The 16,979-nt window shown below is 45.7% G+C and overlaps 2 protein-coding genes and 2 non-coding genes across 8 annotated transcripts in view; 1 reads left to right on the top strand and 3 right to left on the bottom strand.

The window, feature by feature from the left end:
• Positions 1-7,935, top strand: part of SRR (serine racemase) — a 13,951-nt gene extending 6,016 nt beyond the window's left edge. For all 4 annotated transcript variants that reach the window (XM_045299367.1, XM_045299365.1, XM_045299364.1 and 1 more), the window contains 7 exons: positions 1,285-1,456; positions 2,927-3,056; positions 3,218-3,321; positions 5,427-5,546; positions 5,640-5,714; positions 6,166-6,375; positions 6,628-7,935. In XM_045299367.1, the coding sequence (XP_045155302.1) occupies positions 1,285-1,456; positions 2,927-3,056; positions 3,218-3,321; positions 5,427-5,546; positions 5,640-5,714; positions 6,166-6,375; positions 6,628-6,843 (1,027 nt within the window). In that variant the 3' untranslated portion in view covers positions 6,844-7,935. The remainder of the gene's footprint in view (positions 1-1,284; positions 1,457-2,926; positions 3,057-3,217; positions 3,322-5,426; positions 5,547-5,639; positions 5,715-6,165; positions 6,376-6,627) is intronic.
• TSR1 (TSR1 ribosome maturation factor) lies at positions 5,744-16,476 on the bottom strand. 2 transcript variants are annotated; one of them, XM_045299363.1, is made up of 15 exons: positions 16,378-16,476; positions 16,106-16,239; positions 15,617-15,836; positions 15,371-15,505; positions 14,558-14,982; positions 13,505-13,664; positions 12,504-12,664; positions 12,013-12,209; positions 11,142-11,304; positions 10,744-10,854; positions 9,884-10,016; positions 8,736-8,852; positions 7,638-7,778; positions 7,466-7,540; positions 5,744-7,360 (listed from the first exon to the last, which is right to left on the bottom strand). In XM_045299363.1, exons 1-15 carry the CDS (start codon positions 16,472-16,474, stop codon positions 7,182-7,184), a joined length of 2,448 nt encoding a protein of 815 aa, XP_045155298.1. In that variant the 5' UTR covers positions 16,475-16,476; the 3' UTR covers positions 5,744-7,181. The 2 variants fall into 2 exon arrangements, with proteins under 2 accessions (XP_045155298.1, XP_004706929.1); XM_004706872.3 differs by having other exon boundaries at positions 16,106-16,209.
• LOC115872967 lies at positions 9,643-9,735 on the bottom strand. The gene has a single exon (XR_004048157.1). It is a non-coding gene; the product is annotated as a small nucleolar RNA SNORD91 family (small nucleolar RNA).
• Positions 10,506-10,598, bottom strand: LOC115872966. Its single transcript, XR_004048156.1, has one exon. It is a non-coding gene; the product is annotated as a small nucleolar RNA SNORD91 family (small nucleolar RNA).
• Positions 16,477-16,979: the final 503 nt, after the last annotated feature.

Here is a 16,979-nt window from a genome sequence, read left to right as displayed (position 1 = left end):
CATGTCATAAGACAGGCTTTAATGTCTCCCTCTCACATGATAGTGTGCCTGCTTACACTGGGACTGGCACCTGAAGCTGGCATGCCCTGCGGCTGCTGTGCAGCTGGACCAGCCACAGGCACTCAGCTTAGTACAAACCCTGGAGTCCAAATACTCACATCTGCTGCACTTCACCAGTTTCTGAGTTCTGGAGCTGCCCCGCGCATGCCAAGTACACGCGCTGCTGTTCTGCCCTATGTGCTATTTTGCCTTCCTCAACATGACTCCTCTCAGCTTTGTGAGGGTCCAAGGAAAGCCTGACTTTGTAGGGCCTCTTTTTTTATTTTTTAAGGATGCTTCTTACATCATTATTTTAGAAAGGGTAAAAAGGAAATCTACACAATCAAGAGTATTATATAAAATTATGGCTTTTCATTTTTAAAAAATATAATTAAACCTGACCTTAAAAATTACATAAAAATATCTCCTGATAGAAGACTCAGAGAACAATATGGACTCCCAAAAACGCAAGTCATTAAACCTATGCAAAAAAAAAGATTGTCTTCATCTTGTATGAAGGCCTGGAAGAGACCATCAAAAAGCCTAGTTCAAATTGACTTTGATTAAGATGTTTTAGTGGTTGCTTTTAAATTTCTTTTTGCATTGCTATTTACTAAATGAAAAAACATTATTGAACGTGTATTGGTTTTATAAGGCAAATTGAAGAGAAATGTCTTGTTTTTGAAATGTCATTTTTTAAGTGCTACAGTAAAGAGTGGAAAAATGAAAGTAATGTAGTTCATTGTTTAAATTGTTAAACAATGAAACTGAGCAAATGTTTATATAAATGCTAAGAACAGACTGCTCTGATTTTAACGCGTATGTGTTGAAAAGAAAATAGAAAACATGAGCATTCACTAAGATAGTATGATTGTGGATGATTTGGTGGGGGCAGTTAAATAATTTCTTTGTTATTAAATACTCTTTTAAATGTGTGGCAGATTTTGAACCCAATTATTCAAGCAGCTTCACAACAATAAAAAGCAAGGGGAGGCCAGTTTCAGTGCCAAGAGATGGTACAAGGGAGGGCAGGCAGTGGGTAACCATCAATCACTTCCTGAAAAGCTTACATTATGCTGCCAGACACAGAAATTGACCTTGACCACAGACATGGAGCCCCCTAATGATGGAGGCAGTTCCCACGTTAATACCAGAGCCCCCAGTTCTGTAGTGTTACAGTATGAAAATGTTTCCATACTCCTTTTTCCGACTTTGATCTAGGCTCTTTCTATTCCTGGGTTTCAGAACCATGTGTGCTCAGTACTGCATCTCCTTTGCTGATGTTGAAAAAGCTCGTGCTAACATTGAAGATTTTATCCACCTTACACCAGTCTTAACGAGCTCCATTTTGAATCAAGTAGCAGGGCGCAATCTTTTCTTCAAATGTGAACTCTTTCAGAAAACGGGATCGTTTAAGGTAATAATTCATTTTCAGTATATGTATTTTTTCAATCTTCTTTTACATATAAACTTGTTCAAGCCTCCTGGTGATCCGGTAAAGTAGATAGGAGTAAATTAATACCTTTTTTAGTTGAAGAAAGTTGTGGAAATGATCCTTTGATCAAATCCTGATTGCCTTGTGGTTCTGATGATCCACTTTAATACAATCTAAAAATCCCGTGATTAGGGTAGCCATACAATTTATTATACAAACTACATTATGCTTGAGAATGAAAGGGGGGAACTTCTAATGTTTAGCCTGAGATCACACATCAACTAACTGGTGCAGGCAGAAAAGCGTGATCAGGCTTACACATAACCAAACTAAGCACCTACACCTGTCGGCTTGCTCGGCATTGATACCTTATTAAGACTTTAAAGAGCTAAGCCTAGCTAAACCCTCATAAGCTCGTTTTTTACAAAGCATACCAGTGCCTGTCTATGCTTAAAAGCACCATGTGTTGACATGTTACCAGAATCTTCTTTTAGTTGAGCTTGAAATTCTTTTCAGGTAAGACACTGAAAACCGGGATTCTCACTCACTGCCCTCAACTTTATTCTGACTCATGTAGGACAGGGTAAAACTGCCCCTGTTGGTTTCCAAGATTGTGGCTCTTTATGGGAGTAGAAAGCTTCCTCTTTCTCCCAGGAAGTGGATGGTGGTTTCGAACTTCTGACCTTACAGGCAGCCCAACGAATAACCCATTATGCCACCAGGGCTCCCCTGAAGGCAAGGATTAGGCACTTGTTAAGTGGTAGCTTTAGAACAAGATTCTGCCTTTTTCTATGCCCAATAAATGAAATAAACCCTCCATTCTCTTTTGCCCTTTGCTTCTGATGTGGTTTATTCTCCATTTACTCCATCAACCCTTAAGCACCTAGAATGTCCATAACTGTGATAAGTATACAATAGACCTTGTATCCACAATTGAAGGGAAGATGACTGATACAACAAATAAGTTGATGAAAAATGTCTTAAAAGAGATACAAACTAAGTGCAGTGGAAGAGCAGAGTGGCATGCCTTTTTTCCTGCCTGCAGAGCAAAGAAGTTGAACCTAGGTGATCTTTGACCTGAGTTTTACAGGATGCTTACCTTTAGCCAGACCTGGAATTAGGGAAAGACATGGTGGTAGAGCAGAGGGGTGTGAACTAACCGTGTAGCAAGGGAAACTCAAGCCATTTAGGGTGGTGACAGCAGTGATAGAGGCAATAGGTGCTTTTAGTTAGAAACCGGGTCTGCAGTTTGAAAGGTCATGAGATACAGATGAGAAAGCCTTGAGGCAGAATCAGATGAGCTTTGAAGTAAGCTAGGAAGATGCTTAGAAGACAAGAGTTGGCACAATTTGCTGATAGACGTGCAGTGTTAGAGAAAATGTAGAGAAGCGCCTTGGCTTGAGATTCAAAATTCAAATATCAAATCAGACGAATGTCCCGTCCTGTTTCCAGATCCGTGGTGCCCTGAACGCAATCAGAGACTTGATTCCTGCCACTTCAGAAGGGAAGAAGCCCAAAGCGGTGGTTACTCACAGCAGTGGGAACCATGGCCAGGCTCTCACCTACGCTGCCAAATTGGAAGGTACTTGATTACTTTCTCAGGGTACTGAAGAGAGAGCTGTGAGAAAAAAAACCAACAAAACATTTCCCCAGAGTCCCTATCTGATTACAAGCAAACTGAACAAAAGCTTCTATCCTAAGAGAGCTTGGCTCACACTAACTAAGCATATTTTCTCCTCCCAGGTATTCCTGCTTATATTGTGGTGCCCAAAACAGCTCCCAACTGTAAGAAATTGGCAATACAGGCCTACGGAGCCTCTATAGTTTACAGTGAACAGAGTGACGAGGTAAGGAGGTAAACAGTGATCAGTTACCACCTAATAGCTTTTCCTCTTTTCTTGTAAGGTATCCCTTCAAGTCATGGAAGTTTCCTTTCCTTTTTCTTTCCTGGGTGCAATACAAGCCAAGCTGTAAGAGCTTCTAATTTAGAGATCCACTTCTCCCATCCCTAATGAAGATTGTGACATGACGTTACAAAAGATCTTCTAGACTTTTCCATGGGATTCCCAAAGTAACACCAGTGATTCGAAGCCATCCTCAAGGCAGCAAGCTCCACCAGAGCTCTGACCATTACCCACTTTCCTTGAGGCAAACTCTAGCGCCAGCCTCCTCATACGTGATTACTGCCTGGTCGTGGCCAGGAAACCTCAGCTGCTTACTCTCGGCCCCTTTTAGTACCTCACAGACCACGTGTATCTGGTGTTGGTACCTACACTACATACACGAGGATGTATAACCTTTCTTTGATGGTGGCAGCCCTTTTGTCTCTAAATGCCTTTGAGACCACCAGACCTGGAACAGGAGACAGTTCCACCCCTTGAGTAACAGCCCCAGCGTGGCCGGAGATGGAATACCTCAGACCCTCCGATCTGGGACACTGAGTGGGTCTGGGTGAGGCTGTCATCAGTACAGTCCTATCTGGGGTCACCAAAAAACTGTTACCCAATGCTAGGGGTGGGGCCAGTGGCCACTGCAATGCAAAACCAATTTAGCCTCACTGAGTAAAGAGCCAAAAAAAAAGAGTTGAATCTTTTCAGCTCTTTATGCACAAGCAGGAAATGGTCATTTCAACATTCCCTAAATGCCAGTTCCCACCTAACCCCTTTGATTTGACCAACTTCTCTTCCTTCCTTACTGGTGACCTACTTTGTTTTCTCTACATCAGTGTTTCCCAGAGTGCGTGGGGGTCACGGGGATGCTGCAGTGATGAGGGGAGAGGTGGTGCAAAAGCAGATACCTATGCTTTATCCGGATTTGTGGGCTATAGTATACAAAAGCTTTTCATTGCCAGGGGGCACCAAGTAAAAAAAAATTTTTTAAGGGGTAGTAGGTCAAAACTTTGGGAACTGTTTCTGCCTCTAGCAAAACCATTTTGGTATGTACCTTTTCAGCCCAGCATCTTGAAATGTTAGCATGTTCAGCCTAATCTACACTCCCTAGTGCTCTTAGTCTCCTGCTTTAAAGTACCACCTATATTCCCTATTTGTCTCCAGCTGTGATCTCACCCCTCAAGTCCAGACTTGTATCAGGGGGCTTTAAAGTGTGGAATATGGATTTAAACTTTTGAAGCCTTTTGCTGACATACTTATCTGGATATCTCGTAGACATCTTAAATTTAGTATAAAACCAAATTCCTGATTTTCTCTCTGTAAATAACAACCTTTATCCTAGTTGCTCCAGCCAAAAAACTTTTGTCATTTTGATCATTCTCACATGTAACATTCAAATGCTAGTCCCCTCAAAATATTTCCCTAGTTCGCCTACTTACCGTTCTACCATTACCATCTTTATTGGGCATTGAACTATAATAGCTTGTTTCCTTGCTTCTACCGCATCCTACTGTTCTATTTCCAAAACGGCAACCAGAAAGACCCATCTCATAAATTGCAGCTTCTCTCGTCAGCTCAGAACCCTTCGATGGTATCCCACATCACACAATGTAAGTTGATGTTTTAAAGTCATCCAAGGCCTAGAGGAGCTAGCCTGTTCCTATCTTTCCTCACACACACTCCACACCAGTCACTCAGCAGTGCGCTCGCTTGCTGTTACCTCCTTTCTGCAATGGACTTCTGGAGCGCCACAGGTCTTGTCCAGTTGTTAAAATGGCATTTACCATAGCCCTTCTTGACCACCCTAGATAAAATCTTTTTTTCCAGAGCACTTACCTGGCATAACAAATACTGCCTTCTCGCCCAAGTCTCCCAACTCCTTACCCTCATACTAGAACCTAACACCCTCAAGGACCAGGAGCGTCTTCGTCACTGCCATCTCTCTAGTACCTGAGCAAAGGCTGGGAGATACTAGGTGGACCACATAGGTTTAAACGGCTGAAATGACGGCTAAAATCCTATCAGATGCAAATCCAGTGCACCAAATTAGTGTTTTCTTTCAGTCCAGAGAAAATGTTACCAAAAGAATTCTGAAGGAAACAGAAGGCATCATGATACATCCCAACCAGGAGCCCACGGTGATAGCTGGCCAAGGGACAATCGCCCTGGAAGTGCTCAACCAGGTAACGCAGCTGTCAATTCTTCCCTCTTGCCTACCTGATGTTTGGCTATTGATTTTACATGTGCATCTCAAATGGCTTCTCTTTCTGCTGCAGGTCCCGTTGGTGGATGCACTGGTAGTCCCTGTAGGGGGAGGAGGAATGGTTGCTGGAATCGCGATTGCAGTTAAGGTGAGGAAACACCCCACAGAGGACTCTGCTTCTGGCAGAAGGGTTTTATTTTACATTGTAGTACACTGTAGGGACCCCCAATGCCGTTCCTTCCCACCATCCTTGGCACTTGAAACAGAGGCCCTTCTCTGCCCCCAATATCCTCTTAATCCACATTGGCTTTACTGCACAAATGCCGTTACAGTGAGCAGTCCTCCAGCAGTGCCTTTCCCGACTCTCGTCTCACCCTGCTACCCAAACCAGGGCTACCTTTCCCCAAATGACCTGTAGAACCAAACGTGATACAAGCAACTCCATGCCCATGCTAAACCGGTGAGACGAGGTCTCACTTTCATTACATTCATCCGAGGAAAAGCTTGGTCTGCGCTGAAATGTGTTAGCTCTGCAGACTACTTTGGGCTGGTAGGCGACTCTGGCTCGCTGCTGAATGTCCACTGTTACTCTTTCCTAGGCTCTGAGACCTAGTGTGAAAGTGTACGCTGCTGAACCCTTGAATGCAGATGACTGCTACCAGTCCAAGTTGAAAGGGGAACTGATCCCCAATCCTTACTCTCCAGAAACCATAGCCGATGGTGTTAAATCCAGCATTGGCCTAAACACCTGGCCTATCATAAGAGACCTTGTGGATGATGTCTTCACGGTCACAGAGGATGAGATTAAGGTGAGGCTGGGGGGGTGGGGGGGGGGACAACCAACTTATTGGGGTCTTGTCTAGGTGGTAACTTCAGGGCATGTGTGGGGTACCCTAAATACAGAAGCAGAGCTGAGGAGAGAAAAGCCCTGTTCTCCCCTGGGAAACATACCAAGCAACAAGAAAATTCAGCTGGGGCATGTATCTTCAGCTGGCCTTGAACACTGAGCCACGAGGCCGTTGCCCCATTTCACGAATGCTTACTCCTGTCTCTGCCAACAGCATGCAACCCAGCTGGTGTGGGAGAGGATGAAACTACTCATTGAACCTACAGCGGGTGTGGGAGTAGCTGCTGTCCTGTCTCCGCATTTTCAAGCCGTGTCCCCAGAAGTAAAGAACATTTGTATTGTGCTCAGTGGCGGAAATGTAGACTTAGCGTCCCTAACTTGGGTGAAGCAGGCTGAAAGGCCAGCTCCATATCAGTCGGTTTGTTTTTAATTTATGTAAAAGACGGGTTTCAGTGTCCCTATAGATACTTACAAGCTTTCCCCTCAGTGGGTGTCAAATCTCTTGTCTTCTCTTAAAACAGATCTTTAAAATCCCAATTGAGAGTTGCTATTTCTCAATAATTTAATAGGGTTTTTTTGGGAGGCGGGGGTGAACTATCAACAGAAAAGTGGCCATATTTAACTGAGACACCTTGCTGAGGTCAAGAAAAGCCATAGCAGGCCTATAGGCTTAAGGAGAAGATGCCAATGTTGCCCAATCACAACATGCAAGCCCTCCTGTCCATAAATCACCAACTGCGAGTAACAAGACCGAATCCCTTGAGTCCGCTATTCCATATCCACTTCAGGCACTGCTGTCGAAACCTCGCTTTGCACCCAAGGCACTGGTTCTGGCACATAAGGATCATAAGTCCATTTTGGGAAAACTCGTTTGTAGAGGTTCATCAATACTGTGTCCTGAGATTTGAGCTTCCCATCAAACGTGCACTTCATGTGGCCATGAGTACCTAGAAAGTAAACAGCAAATTAGTCAGAATCGAACACCTGTAGCTTGCTAGTAACTTAGTAGCACTGGGAAACTAGCCAAGGTCCCGAACCCTGCATTCTCTCACCTAAAGGCTCCTTGATGTGTCCCCGACGGCCCCACTTTGTTCTCAGTTCCACTGGCTTAAACCACAGAACATCCTCTAAGAAGGAGACATGGCAGAAGACCAAGATGAAATACTTACGAAATGTTGGCCCCCAACCTCATCCCGCACAGGCTACCAGGTCCCCTCTACCTACCTCTGCTGAAAAACATGTAACGCACTACTGCCATCTTGGTCAAGATTTTGAAAGGATGACCACTCAGAACCACCCGTTTGATGACCATTCGGTCGGGATCCACTGACAACAGATGGCCTGTAGCAATGAGGCTGTGCATGCCTACAGGACAAAAGTAGAGCGACTGTTCAGCAGGCGAGGCCAAATCATTAGTTTAGGGTACTGGCCCCACTATTTGGCCCCCTTTTCAGAAATAAATAGTGCCCCCTAGTAATTAAAAACTTGTACCATAATCCAAAATAAAGTGTTGGTATCTGTTCTTCGGTGCCCCTTGGGTTCTTCTAGCACACACACAACTGGGGGTGATTACTGCCCACTTTGGGACACACTGATCTGGAGCAAGATTTTCTTTTACTGTTTTTTATCATTTTAACATTTAAAGTCTATTCCATTTTGGTTACTAACTTTTTATTCATCATAGGAATTACTTCCCCAAAACGTTAATCACAGCTAGACTGAAGGAGTATTTGGGAAATGCGGTAATGTTGTTTACATAAGTATTCCACATGACAAGTCCACTGGAGACCCAAAGGGATTTGCTTTCGTAGAATTTGAAACAGAAGAACAAGCCGCAAAAGCTATTGAGGTAGGTCCACGATCCTGAAGCCAGAGCAGCGAAGAGGAAGCGAAAGGCCTCTGCCAATGCTGACGGCCTGGCTCCCAAGGCTCTGAAGAAAAATTCCTATTGCCTCCCAGCCACAGATTCCAGCTTCCAAAGAGTTGAGTTCTTTACCAGCACGGGAATGGGCAAGGCACTTGTATTTATATGATTCCGAGCAAGATTTTCTTAAGAGAAACTCTATAAAAGTAGGGATGCCCTTTATTGCCTAGCCTCCTGGATCCATGAAAAAGATCACTTAGCCAATAAGCAAAAGTTCTCAGGCAAAAGAAAGCCCTTTGTCACCCCTGCCTTAGCTCCACTGAGCTGCTGAGACTCAGGTACACTGAAAATAATAACGTCTTCCTACCATTTGGCTCCCAAATCTACATAAGAAGAGAAAGCAGTACTGATCCTATTAAGGCTCTTCAGGCCTGGTCACCTCTGTGAACTCCACTCACCGTTGCTGTTCTGTTTGAAAAGCAGCACAGATGCAGGTGGAAACGTGATCGGAGCATACACTGTCGCCACCAGGGCCCCCTCAGGAGGCAGGAATCTCTGAAACTTATGCTTATCCGCTGCCAGGAGAGTTAACAGAAGTCATTTGTTAGTAGATCACAACTTCTAAACCTAAGGTAGTTTGTGTTTCTTTACCCCACTAACTCACTGATATCGAGTCTATTCTGACTCTGACCCTATAGGACAGCAAAGAACTGCCCCATAGAGGTTTCCAAAGGGTTAACTCTTTATAGGGATAGAAAGAGCTTTCTTTCTCCTGAGGAGAGGCTGGTGGTTTTGAACTGCTGATCTTGCCATTAACAGCCCAACACGTAACACATTATGCTACCAGAGCTCCTAGTTTACCCCACTAGTTCTTTTTTTTTTCCTGCTGCAATACAATGAAGAGAATCCTATCAGTGATTTTCCAGTGAAAACTAGAATCTCAGAGCGTGGACTGTACTCAGGGTTTGAAAGTTCTCAACAGCTCTTGAGTACAAAGTTGGCAGATTTTTTCACATCCAGATAGTAAGTACGTGGATCATACATAGTCTCTTCCAACTACTCAGTTCTGCCAGAGTGGAAAACTGTGTGCAGGTGATATTCACAAGCCCTCAAATGGGCGGGCAATCTTGCCACTCCCAAGTGTAGGGCTGCAGTTAGTGCCACAGAAATGTCCCCTAGCCGCCTGTCCAGTCTCAGCATATCATAGCCTACACCTGTCTATTTACCCCATGGTGGGCCACACCCAACCTCCAGCCAGTCAACATTGCAACTGGCATGTCAGATGCCAGAGTTCCAGTCTTTCCACCACACCCTTTTATAAAGCTGCCAGATCCTACTCAAAGCCTCCTCTGGAACAAATTCTCATGGCAAGGAAACCTCAGCACCATATCGATGGCATCACTCGGATGCTTCAGACAGGTTCAGACATTCTGGTTATTAACATCACTGGTTTCTAAGCCAGAGAACTAAAAAGTCCTTTAATCCAAGAACTAGCGTGTGAAGCGGACTGTGCTAGCACGCGCACACACACAGTTAATGTAGACTTATAGTCCCCCCAAAAGACAAGACAGTAGATAAGAACCCAGCCTGTTTCCCAACTACTAACCCGCAGTGTGCTGAGAGAATAAGGGTGAGGCTCGGAAGCGCCTGAACCCACAGTGGAAGATCAGCTCCTCTTTGGCTTTCACAGGCTCCTTGTGGCCGGGGTGTCGACTCACCACCATATTCAAGACTGACATCTGGAGACCAAAGGAGGAAAACAACGTCACAGTCTGGGATGCAGCCTAACAGTCTAACCAGCTGGCCGGCTCACCTTCCCTCTAGGGACTGCCATGGCTAACATGGCCGTGTGTCCATGATGCGCCACTGATTCTTCCTTTACCTCCAGCAGCAAACAGTAGTCAAGCCATAGATTGGCCAGTCAGCGGCCTTCAAGTCATGACTCATCACATACCTCAAGCCATATTCAAGTTTATTCTTCCCCAACCCTTACCTATACCATCCAAAGGTCAGGGTTTTTTTGTTGTTGTTGTTGGTTTTTAATTATTTATTTCTGTGTTTGTTTCCCCCGCCCTCCTTCAAAGGTCAGGTTTTCACACACACCCTAACCTACGTGACTCCTGACCAGGAGAAAAGAAACTGCACCCTTGACATAAGCCCTTTGTTTTTAAGGCTGCCAACTGTTACTCAAAATCTGCTCTATCTGTCTCAAAATCTCAATACCTACCTATCAGAGAAGTCTCAGCACCACAGAGGCCGCATCACTGAGATGCTTCAGACAGGTTCAGACATTCTGGGTAAAACCATCACTGACTTCTCTACTACTCTCTGACTTCTCATTCGAAAGGCGGGAACGTTTGCATGCCAAGGAGCAGAGAGCCAGTCTCAGAAACAGAATTTAAACTAAGCCAAAACAACTGGTAGGAGAGTGCCAGGATCCCATTTTCCCACAAGACATCATCTGACCTTCTGTTCATGAGGTAGCAGGGAAAACGCAATCAAGGGTGCTCCTTGCCTGAAGTATTCAACCACAGGTAGAGGGACTTCGGAGACATGCAGTGTGACATACCAGCCAACCTGCCAGAAGAAAGCAGAAAACAAGTGCAGGGTTAGCCTCAAGGTTCCAGTGAGGAGGAAGCAGATGTTCTCTACAAACGTGTTCCGGAAGTCGCCTCTTTCCCTGCAGAATGCCTTTCACTTAACGTCCCTGGTACCTCTTGTTCCCCGCCACCACTCCATCAATGGCTCAGTGGCTCCCCTAACCCAGCTATGGGCAACACAGAACGAACGAAGATAGTCGTTCTCATGCCAGGAGGAGTAAATCAAGGGCCCCCAGTGACAGAGATGGACAAGGCAGGAGATACCTCAGCTCCTTCAACCTCTTTTTCCTCAATCTCTTTAAAGATGCGTCTTCTAGTGTGAGTGAAATTCTGGAACTGAAAGATCCGTGCATAGTCAAGAGGAAGGTTTTCCTTAGGGTCCCACGGAGATGTCCGGAAGCTCTTGAGGCCTCGGTACTTCTGAAACCTAGAACACAGGTTTTAAAGAAATTAACAAGTCAACATTTCTATGACGCTCCTTTACCCTTGTCCTCAATCACTTCTACAACGGCTAAGGCACTACGTACCTTAAAAGGGCTCTACTCGCCATCTCTCAAGATAACCCAACATCCACACCAAGGCTACTTCTCAAAATTGTAACAAGCATTTCAGACCCAAATGCAAGATTCTCACTACTGATGGATAAGTATTTATAGTGATTCCCTACTGCTGCCCATGGAGTGGCTCTCTAACTTGCTAAACAAGAACTTTGAGCAAAGCCCTACCTCTCTAATAGCCAGTCAAACACTGGCATTGGTCAGACTCATCTTCAGGGCAGACGTGATCATCTGCATCTTCATGTGTCTCTACTCTTGCTATTCTACCAACTCTCCTCCCCACAAACCTCCAAGCATTAGACTTTAATTGGGTATTAACTCCGACAGGAATCATTTGCTACTTCATTCTAATATTTTCCCTTCACTGAAGCCCTGTACCATTATAAGTCTACCACACAACCTAGAACTTGGTTATAATTGGTTTTTCTGATATGTACGTCTTGCCTTCCTCTCTATAATGTTAGTCCTTAAGGGGCAGGGACCATGTGTTTTTCTTGTCTAGCATCACATGGACATAGTCTGAGCCACGTAAGTTTTAAATAAAAATGGACTGATCAGACACAGACTCATTGACTAACCGAACTCTAGCGGCCACGTCTCGAGGGGTGTCCATTTCATCTGGAAACATCTCTTCGAGTCTTTCTTGTTTATATTTCTCCAACATTTGTTCCTCAGACTCTTCATCCACTTTCTCATCATACAGATCATCCCTCACAGACTCGCCTATAGTCATAGTTTCACATTCCTCCTCCTCTTCCTCTTCACTACTCCCATCCTGTAGAATTTTGAATTAGCTTTAGTTTAAAGGAAACCCATACTTGCCTCTACCCAAAGGTTTTAAGCAAAGGATAAAGCACTTTTACTAGAGTTTCAACCAACACCCGTTCTAGCGTATGTGAAATTATAAAACAGATGTTTCATTCTTAGCAATTACAGCCATTGCTCAGAACTAATGGCCACTCTACTCCCACCCATGCACCCCACTCCCCACCCCCTTCCGGATCAGCTTTGTTCTTTGTCTTGCATTTGGGGCCCGTTCACAGAGTGGCCCGAGGGCCCCTTTCTTCACCTGGGATTCCTCATCCATGAAATCCTCCCGCTCCAGATCATCATCGTAGTCATCTCCTTCCCCACCACTTTCACCGTCTTCATCCAAAATCCACTCAGCTTGGTAACTGGATGTGCCTTTGGGGACCTTCTTCACCACCTTGGAACCTTCCTTCGGTACGCCTGCAAAAGACTAAACTAGTTAAGTAAATTACATACCTCCTCTCTCCACTTACTCCTGGTATCCTTACCGAGGCAAGAACTAAGTGTAGGTTTCCGCTGCTATCTCAGAGTAACGCATTCTTATGAAACAATGTATAAGCTGCAGTGGCATAAAATAATTACCATTCGTTTTTAGGTGTTAAACTGCTTTATTGGCATATCATTCAATATAGGAAAAATTTTGAGCTTTCCCAGACCCAAAAATCAACTTAGCAAACCATACCAAATAACATATAAACTAACACTAGCACATAGTAAAAGTAGGAATGGAATGATAAATACACAGCCTGTATAGAGAAGAAATAATGTCTGTACAGCAGTTTCCAGAGAAGGCTTGGTGATGCCACTCTCACCGCTGCAAAACAAACACTGAATGCTAGTTTTGGCTCTCCTTCTGGCCAGTAAAAACAAACACTAATGTAGGTCTTTCATAAAAGCCAAGCAGTGTGAAGCAAATTTCCAAAATGCAGTGGCTACCTATATTGCTGCCAACACCAGTCTAGCCACCACTATGGTAGAACGACTCCCAAATTTAATTCACTAGCTTCAAAACAAACCATACCCACACAGCTACAATAAACCATGATATAATTCCAAAATTGTTTTATCGATTCATTCCAAAACAAGAACAGGTTAATTCTGAAGGGGAAAAAAGGGAGCAAAACGGTGTTCAATGTTTACTGCAAACAAAGCAGTAAGTATCTCCTCATCCAACTCTAAGTTATAAGGTCTTTGTTGTAAACTGAACCAAAGCCACAATTCCAGGCTGGAAGAACTACCAACAAGTTAGCCAATACCAACCATTTGCCTCACTCAGCTCCTCCTCGGTGGGCCAGGTCTGCTCTCCCTCCATTGGATCCGGGATAACCTCGGATTGCAAAGATTCCTGTCGGTCCGGGTCGGCTTTCATTAGAACCTTAAGGTCTTCCTCCATTTCAACCACAGCATCTGTAGCAGAAACCTGAAAAGCAAACGCAGCTGAGGGTCGGCCAAGAATGAACCCCAAACCTAGGACGATTTCACCCCAGAACCCAAAAGCTCTACACTAGAGGGAGTGCTCACGTAGAAAAACAAATCACCAAACCGTGTCAAAATATTTCCAGTGACTCTTTCCTAGTGTTTATGTCTCTATTCAAAAGCTTCACAGAGCCCTGCTAACATTGCATGTTACATGTTGGTCTGCTAACCCCAGAGCAGCAGTTTGGGTGAGATGAAGTGTTCTGGTATAAATATTTACAGCCTCAGCAACCTCTAAGTGCAGCTCTACCCTGTCCATAGGGTCTCTAGGAGTCAGAACGGACACGATGGCACAGTTCTGGGGTTTTGCTAAAAAAAAAAAAGTTTCTGAAGCCTTTCATAACCTGCCCCCTTCTCCTACTCAAATCAAGTCACTCTTATACTGATTTCTTCAGAGTTCAAAGAGATCCTCTCATGCACAATTGTGCCAAGGTGACTTCAGCCTCATCGTCTGAGATAGTCTTTCACCTCTCTTCAGTTGTTCACCCTGTTCAACACCGGGCTGAAGCCTGATGAAAGCTTGCTGGTCTACTTTCTCAACTTCCTTAACCGGTCAGGACCTTACCCACATACTATCTCATCTTTGTTCCATGGGTGTGCCACTTTTTAGGGAAGTGACCCCATGTGTTCTATTAACTTACAGCCAATTAAAGTCTAGGGCACCAGAAAATACTGGATAGTTTATTTATGGACATATTTGTAGTTAACTATTGCCTTACTCCCAACTAGCAAGAGCCTCCATTGACCCAAGTGTACAGCCCACCTTTTCTTAGTTCCCTTCTGTATCAGCTCATGTAAGAATCCACAATATATGCTTTTCAAGAACACCAATCTTACCTCCATTGCCATGTGTGGGTCTTTTTGGGATTTAAGTACTCTAGGATTTAAGGGAAAAGGGTCCACAGGAGCATCTATCTGTTTCATCTGGAAATCTCCATGTCCAATGATGTGCAGCAAGCTATTCACATTTAGGGCCTGCCCTCGAACATAGCCGGAGACTTTCAAAGTGCCAACCAAATGATTTTCCTCACTGGGCACAAAGTCAGTCGAGTGGGCAAACAGGTAGGCCCGCCGGTCCCGAAAGGCAAGATGACGTTGCTTTTGGTTAGCCAACTGCCTGAGCAGCAGCCCTGCCTCTTGCTGAGAGTCTAACAGGAGGAGTTTGTCATCAGGAAAGCGCTTCTCCACTGCTTTACTTAGCTTCTTTCTGGCATCTAGTTGCTTCTTTGGTGGAAGTCCAGAAACTCCTTGGACAGCCAGTGCTGTGAGAGAAAGAAAAGGAGCTTAGTGGTCGAGCGCTTCACTGTTATGACAAGACAGTCCTCGTGCAGTTCACCAAGGGCGACCCAACAGCCGGCAACCCTACAGACATTTCACAATGAAACCGAACCTCATCTGAGCAAAGGACAGCCTGAAAATAAGAGGGAGCACTGGAAAAAACGAAATGAAAAGATAATGGAATTTTCCCACAAATTTTTGAGGCCCCCTCGCACATACAACCTACTACGAGCAGTTTTCAGGGTGTCCCTGTATCAAGTGCTAGGCAGAGTCCTGGCAGATAATAGGTGTTCGAAAGAAAAAGAAAGAAAAGAGAGAGAGAAGAAACATTCCTATCATTCCATGCCCTCCAATATTCCCTAACTCACTTACTATAGGTGGGAAGCCCCTGAGCAAAGAGGCAAGAAAGGCAGTAATCCCCAGTGCTGTCCCAGCCGTCTTGTGAATCCAGGAGGAACAGGATGGTATCAGCCACTTTAGCCATGTCCAACAGTGTGTGCAGATCCCCTAGAGATAGAACAAGTCAGTGAGAGGTGGCTGGCTGCACTTGAACTTCAAAGCAAAACAAAAACAACTACTATTTAAGCAATGATGGCAGAAAGCAGACAGCACCCTAACCTGGTTTTGCCGATGTAAAGAACCACCGATGTTTCAACCGGGGACACAGCAGCATAAAACTGTGGGTGCTTCCCCATTCACTTGGGTGTACCGTTCCAGTGTCGCTCTCCTGAAGTAGACCAAGGGCCTCTGGAAGGGAAACCTTGTCGTGCAAAGGTACCACCAGCACGTGATGGGGAGCGCCATCCTTGCTGCCCAGCTGTCTCTTCTCCGCCAGAACCTAGAGACGGAAAGGTTCAGTATCTCGGTGGGTCCTTCCAGTATTTCATTTCCAACAGCACAGAAGCGCCCCCTAACCAGTTTCACCTTGTGAGTGGCAGGGACTGGGATCAAACTTGAAGATGCCCTAGCTCTAGAGGCAAACACCACACGTGTGCGCTAAGATTCTTCCCTCCCCGCCACCCCCAAGGTCTCATCTACTAGTTCGAGTCCTCACCCGCCCCAAACGGTTGAAAAGCCACGCCATTCCCCGCCTCCCGCTCCTCTCACCGCCTCTTTCTTCTGCTTCCGGAGCTGGTTGGCCCGATGCCTCTGATCGACTCGGCTGAGCTCTCTTCTCACTTTCTTGCTTAGAGCTTTCACTGCGAGTCGGCCTGGAGTGCAGATCAGAAAGGGAGTCTGTGCTGGGCACCAAAAGAAAGTCAAAAATGGGGACTTGGAATTTAGGGCCCAGGCCAGAGATGGGAGCTCGGTTTCAGAACGGGGAAAATCCGTTCACCTCGGCTCAGCAGCCAACTCTTCTTCCTCCCCTCTCTACTCACCCTTGCCATCTCGTTGAGCGGACCCCCGACCCCGATGCCGCCCGCCTTTATGAGCCTTATTCTGCTGCTTCAGCGGGCCAGAGCGGTGAGCCGCCATGCTGCCACTCACGTGTAAGAAGTCAGCACTACTTCCGGGTCGGCCCGAGCGCTTCCGGTTCTCACGGTGGGGGCGGGCTCTGCGCGGAGGGGCTGGGCTCTCAGCCTGGGTGTGCTCCCCGGGAGCGTCGCAGCCTACCCGCCGTGTTAACTTTTCCCACGCGGCTGTCGCGGTTGAGGGCTTTAAATGTCATACGCTTGTGATTCAGGTTCTCGGTTCAGGCGTCAGATTTTGCCCTCTTTATCTGCCCCCCCCCCCTTTTTTTGGCACTATGCAGTTGCATCGCGTAGCAAGATGCGGACGCCGTGGAAGGTGCAGCCCTTCCTCGAACTTACATCGGTTTGCCGCAGCAGGTGTTCGCTGTCACTTTGAACAGCCGTCTTTCCCTCAATCCCTATGCGAGGCTGCTGAAGGTTCCAAGCCGAATCCTTTGGAACGGGCTTCTCCGCCTCGCCGGCCCCGTTCAAAGTTCCTGACTCCCACCCGCGCCCCAAATCCCCCTCCC

The sequence above is a fragment of the Echinops telfairi genome, unplaced genomic scaffold (genome assembly GCF_000313985.2).
Source record: "Echinops telfairi isolate 266 unplaced genomic scaffold, ASM31398v2 ScPeMD7_7458;HRSCAF=8496, whole genome shotgun sequence".
Taxonomy (NCBI): domain Eukaryota; kingdom Metazoa; phylum Chordata; class Mammalia; order Afrosoricida; family Tenrecidae; genus Echinops; species Echinops telfairi.
The sequence above is the reverse complement of the archived record's forward strand: the minus strand, read 5'-3'. Positions and strand labels throughout refer to the sequence as shown.

What these genes read in the sequence shown, in the direction of transcription:
- TSR1 (XM_045299363.1), bottom strand. Translation starts at nt 16,474, where the DNA reads ATGGCGGCTCACCGCTCTGGCCCGCTGAAGCAGCAGAATAAGGCTCAT. An exon ending in GACGTGGCCGCTAGAGTTCG is followed by an intron (nt 11,305 to 12,012) that starts GTTAGTCAATGA and finishes CCTGTGTTCTAG; the next exon opens with GTTTCAGAAGTACCGAGGCC. An exon ending in ATTCTCTCAGCACACTGCGG is followed by an intron (nt 8,853 to 9,883) that starts GTTAGTAGTTGG and finishes CTCTCCTGGCAG; the next exon opens with CGGATAAGCATAAGTTTCAG.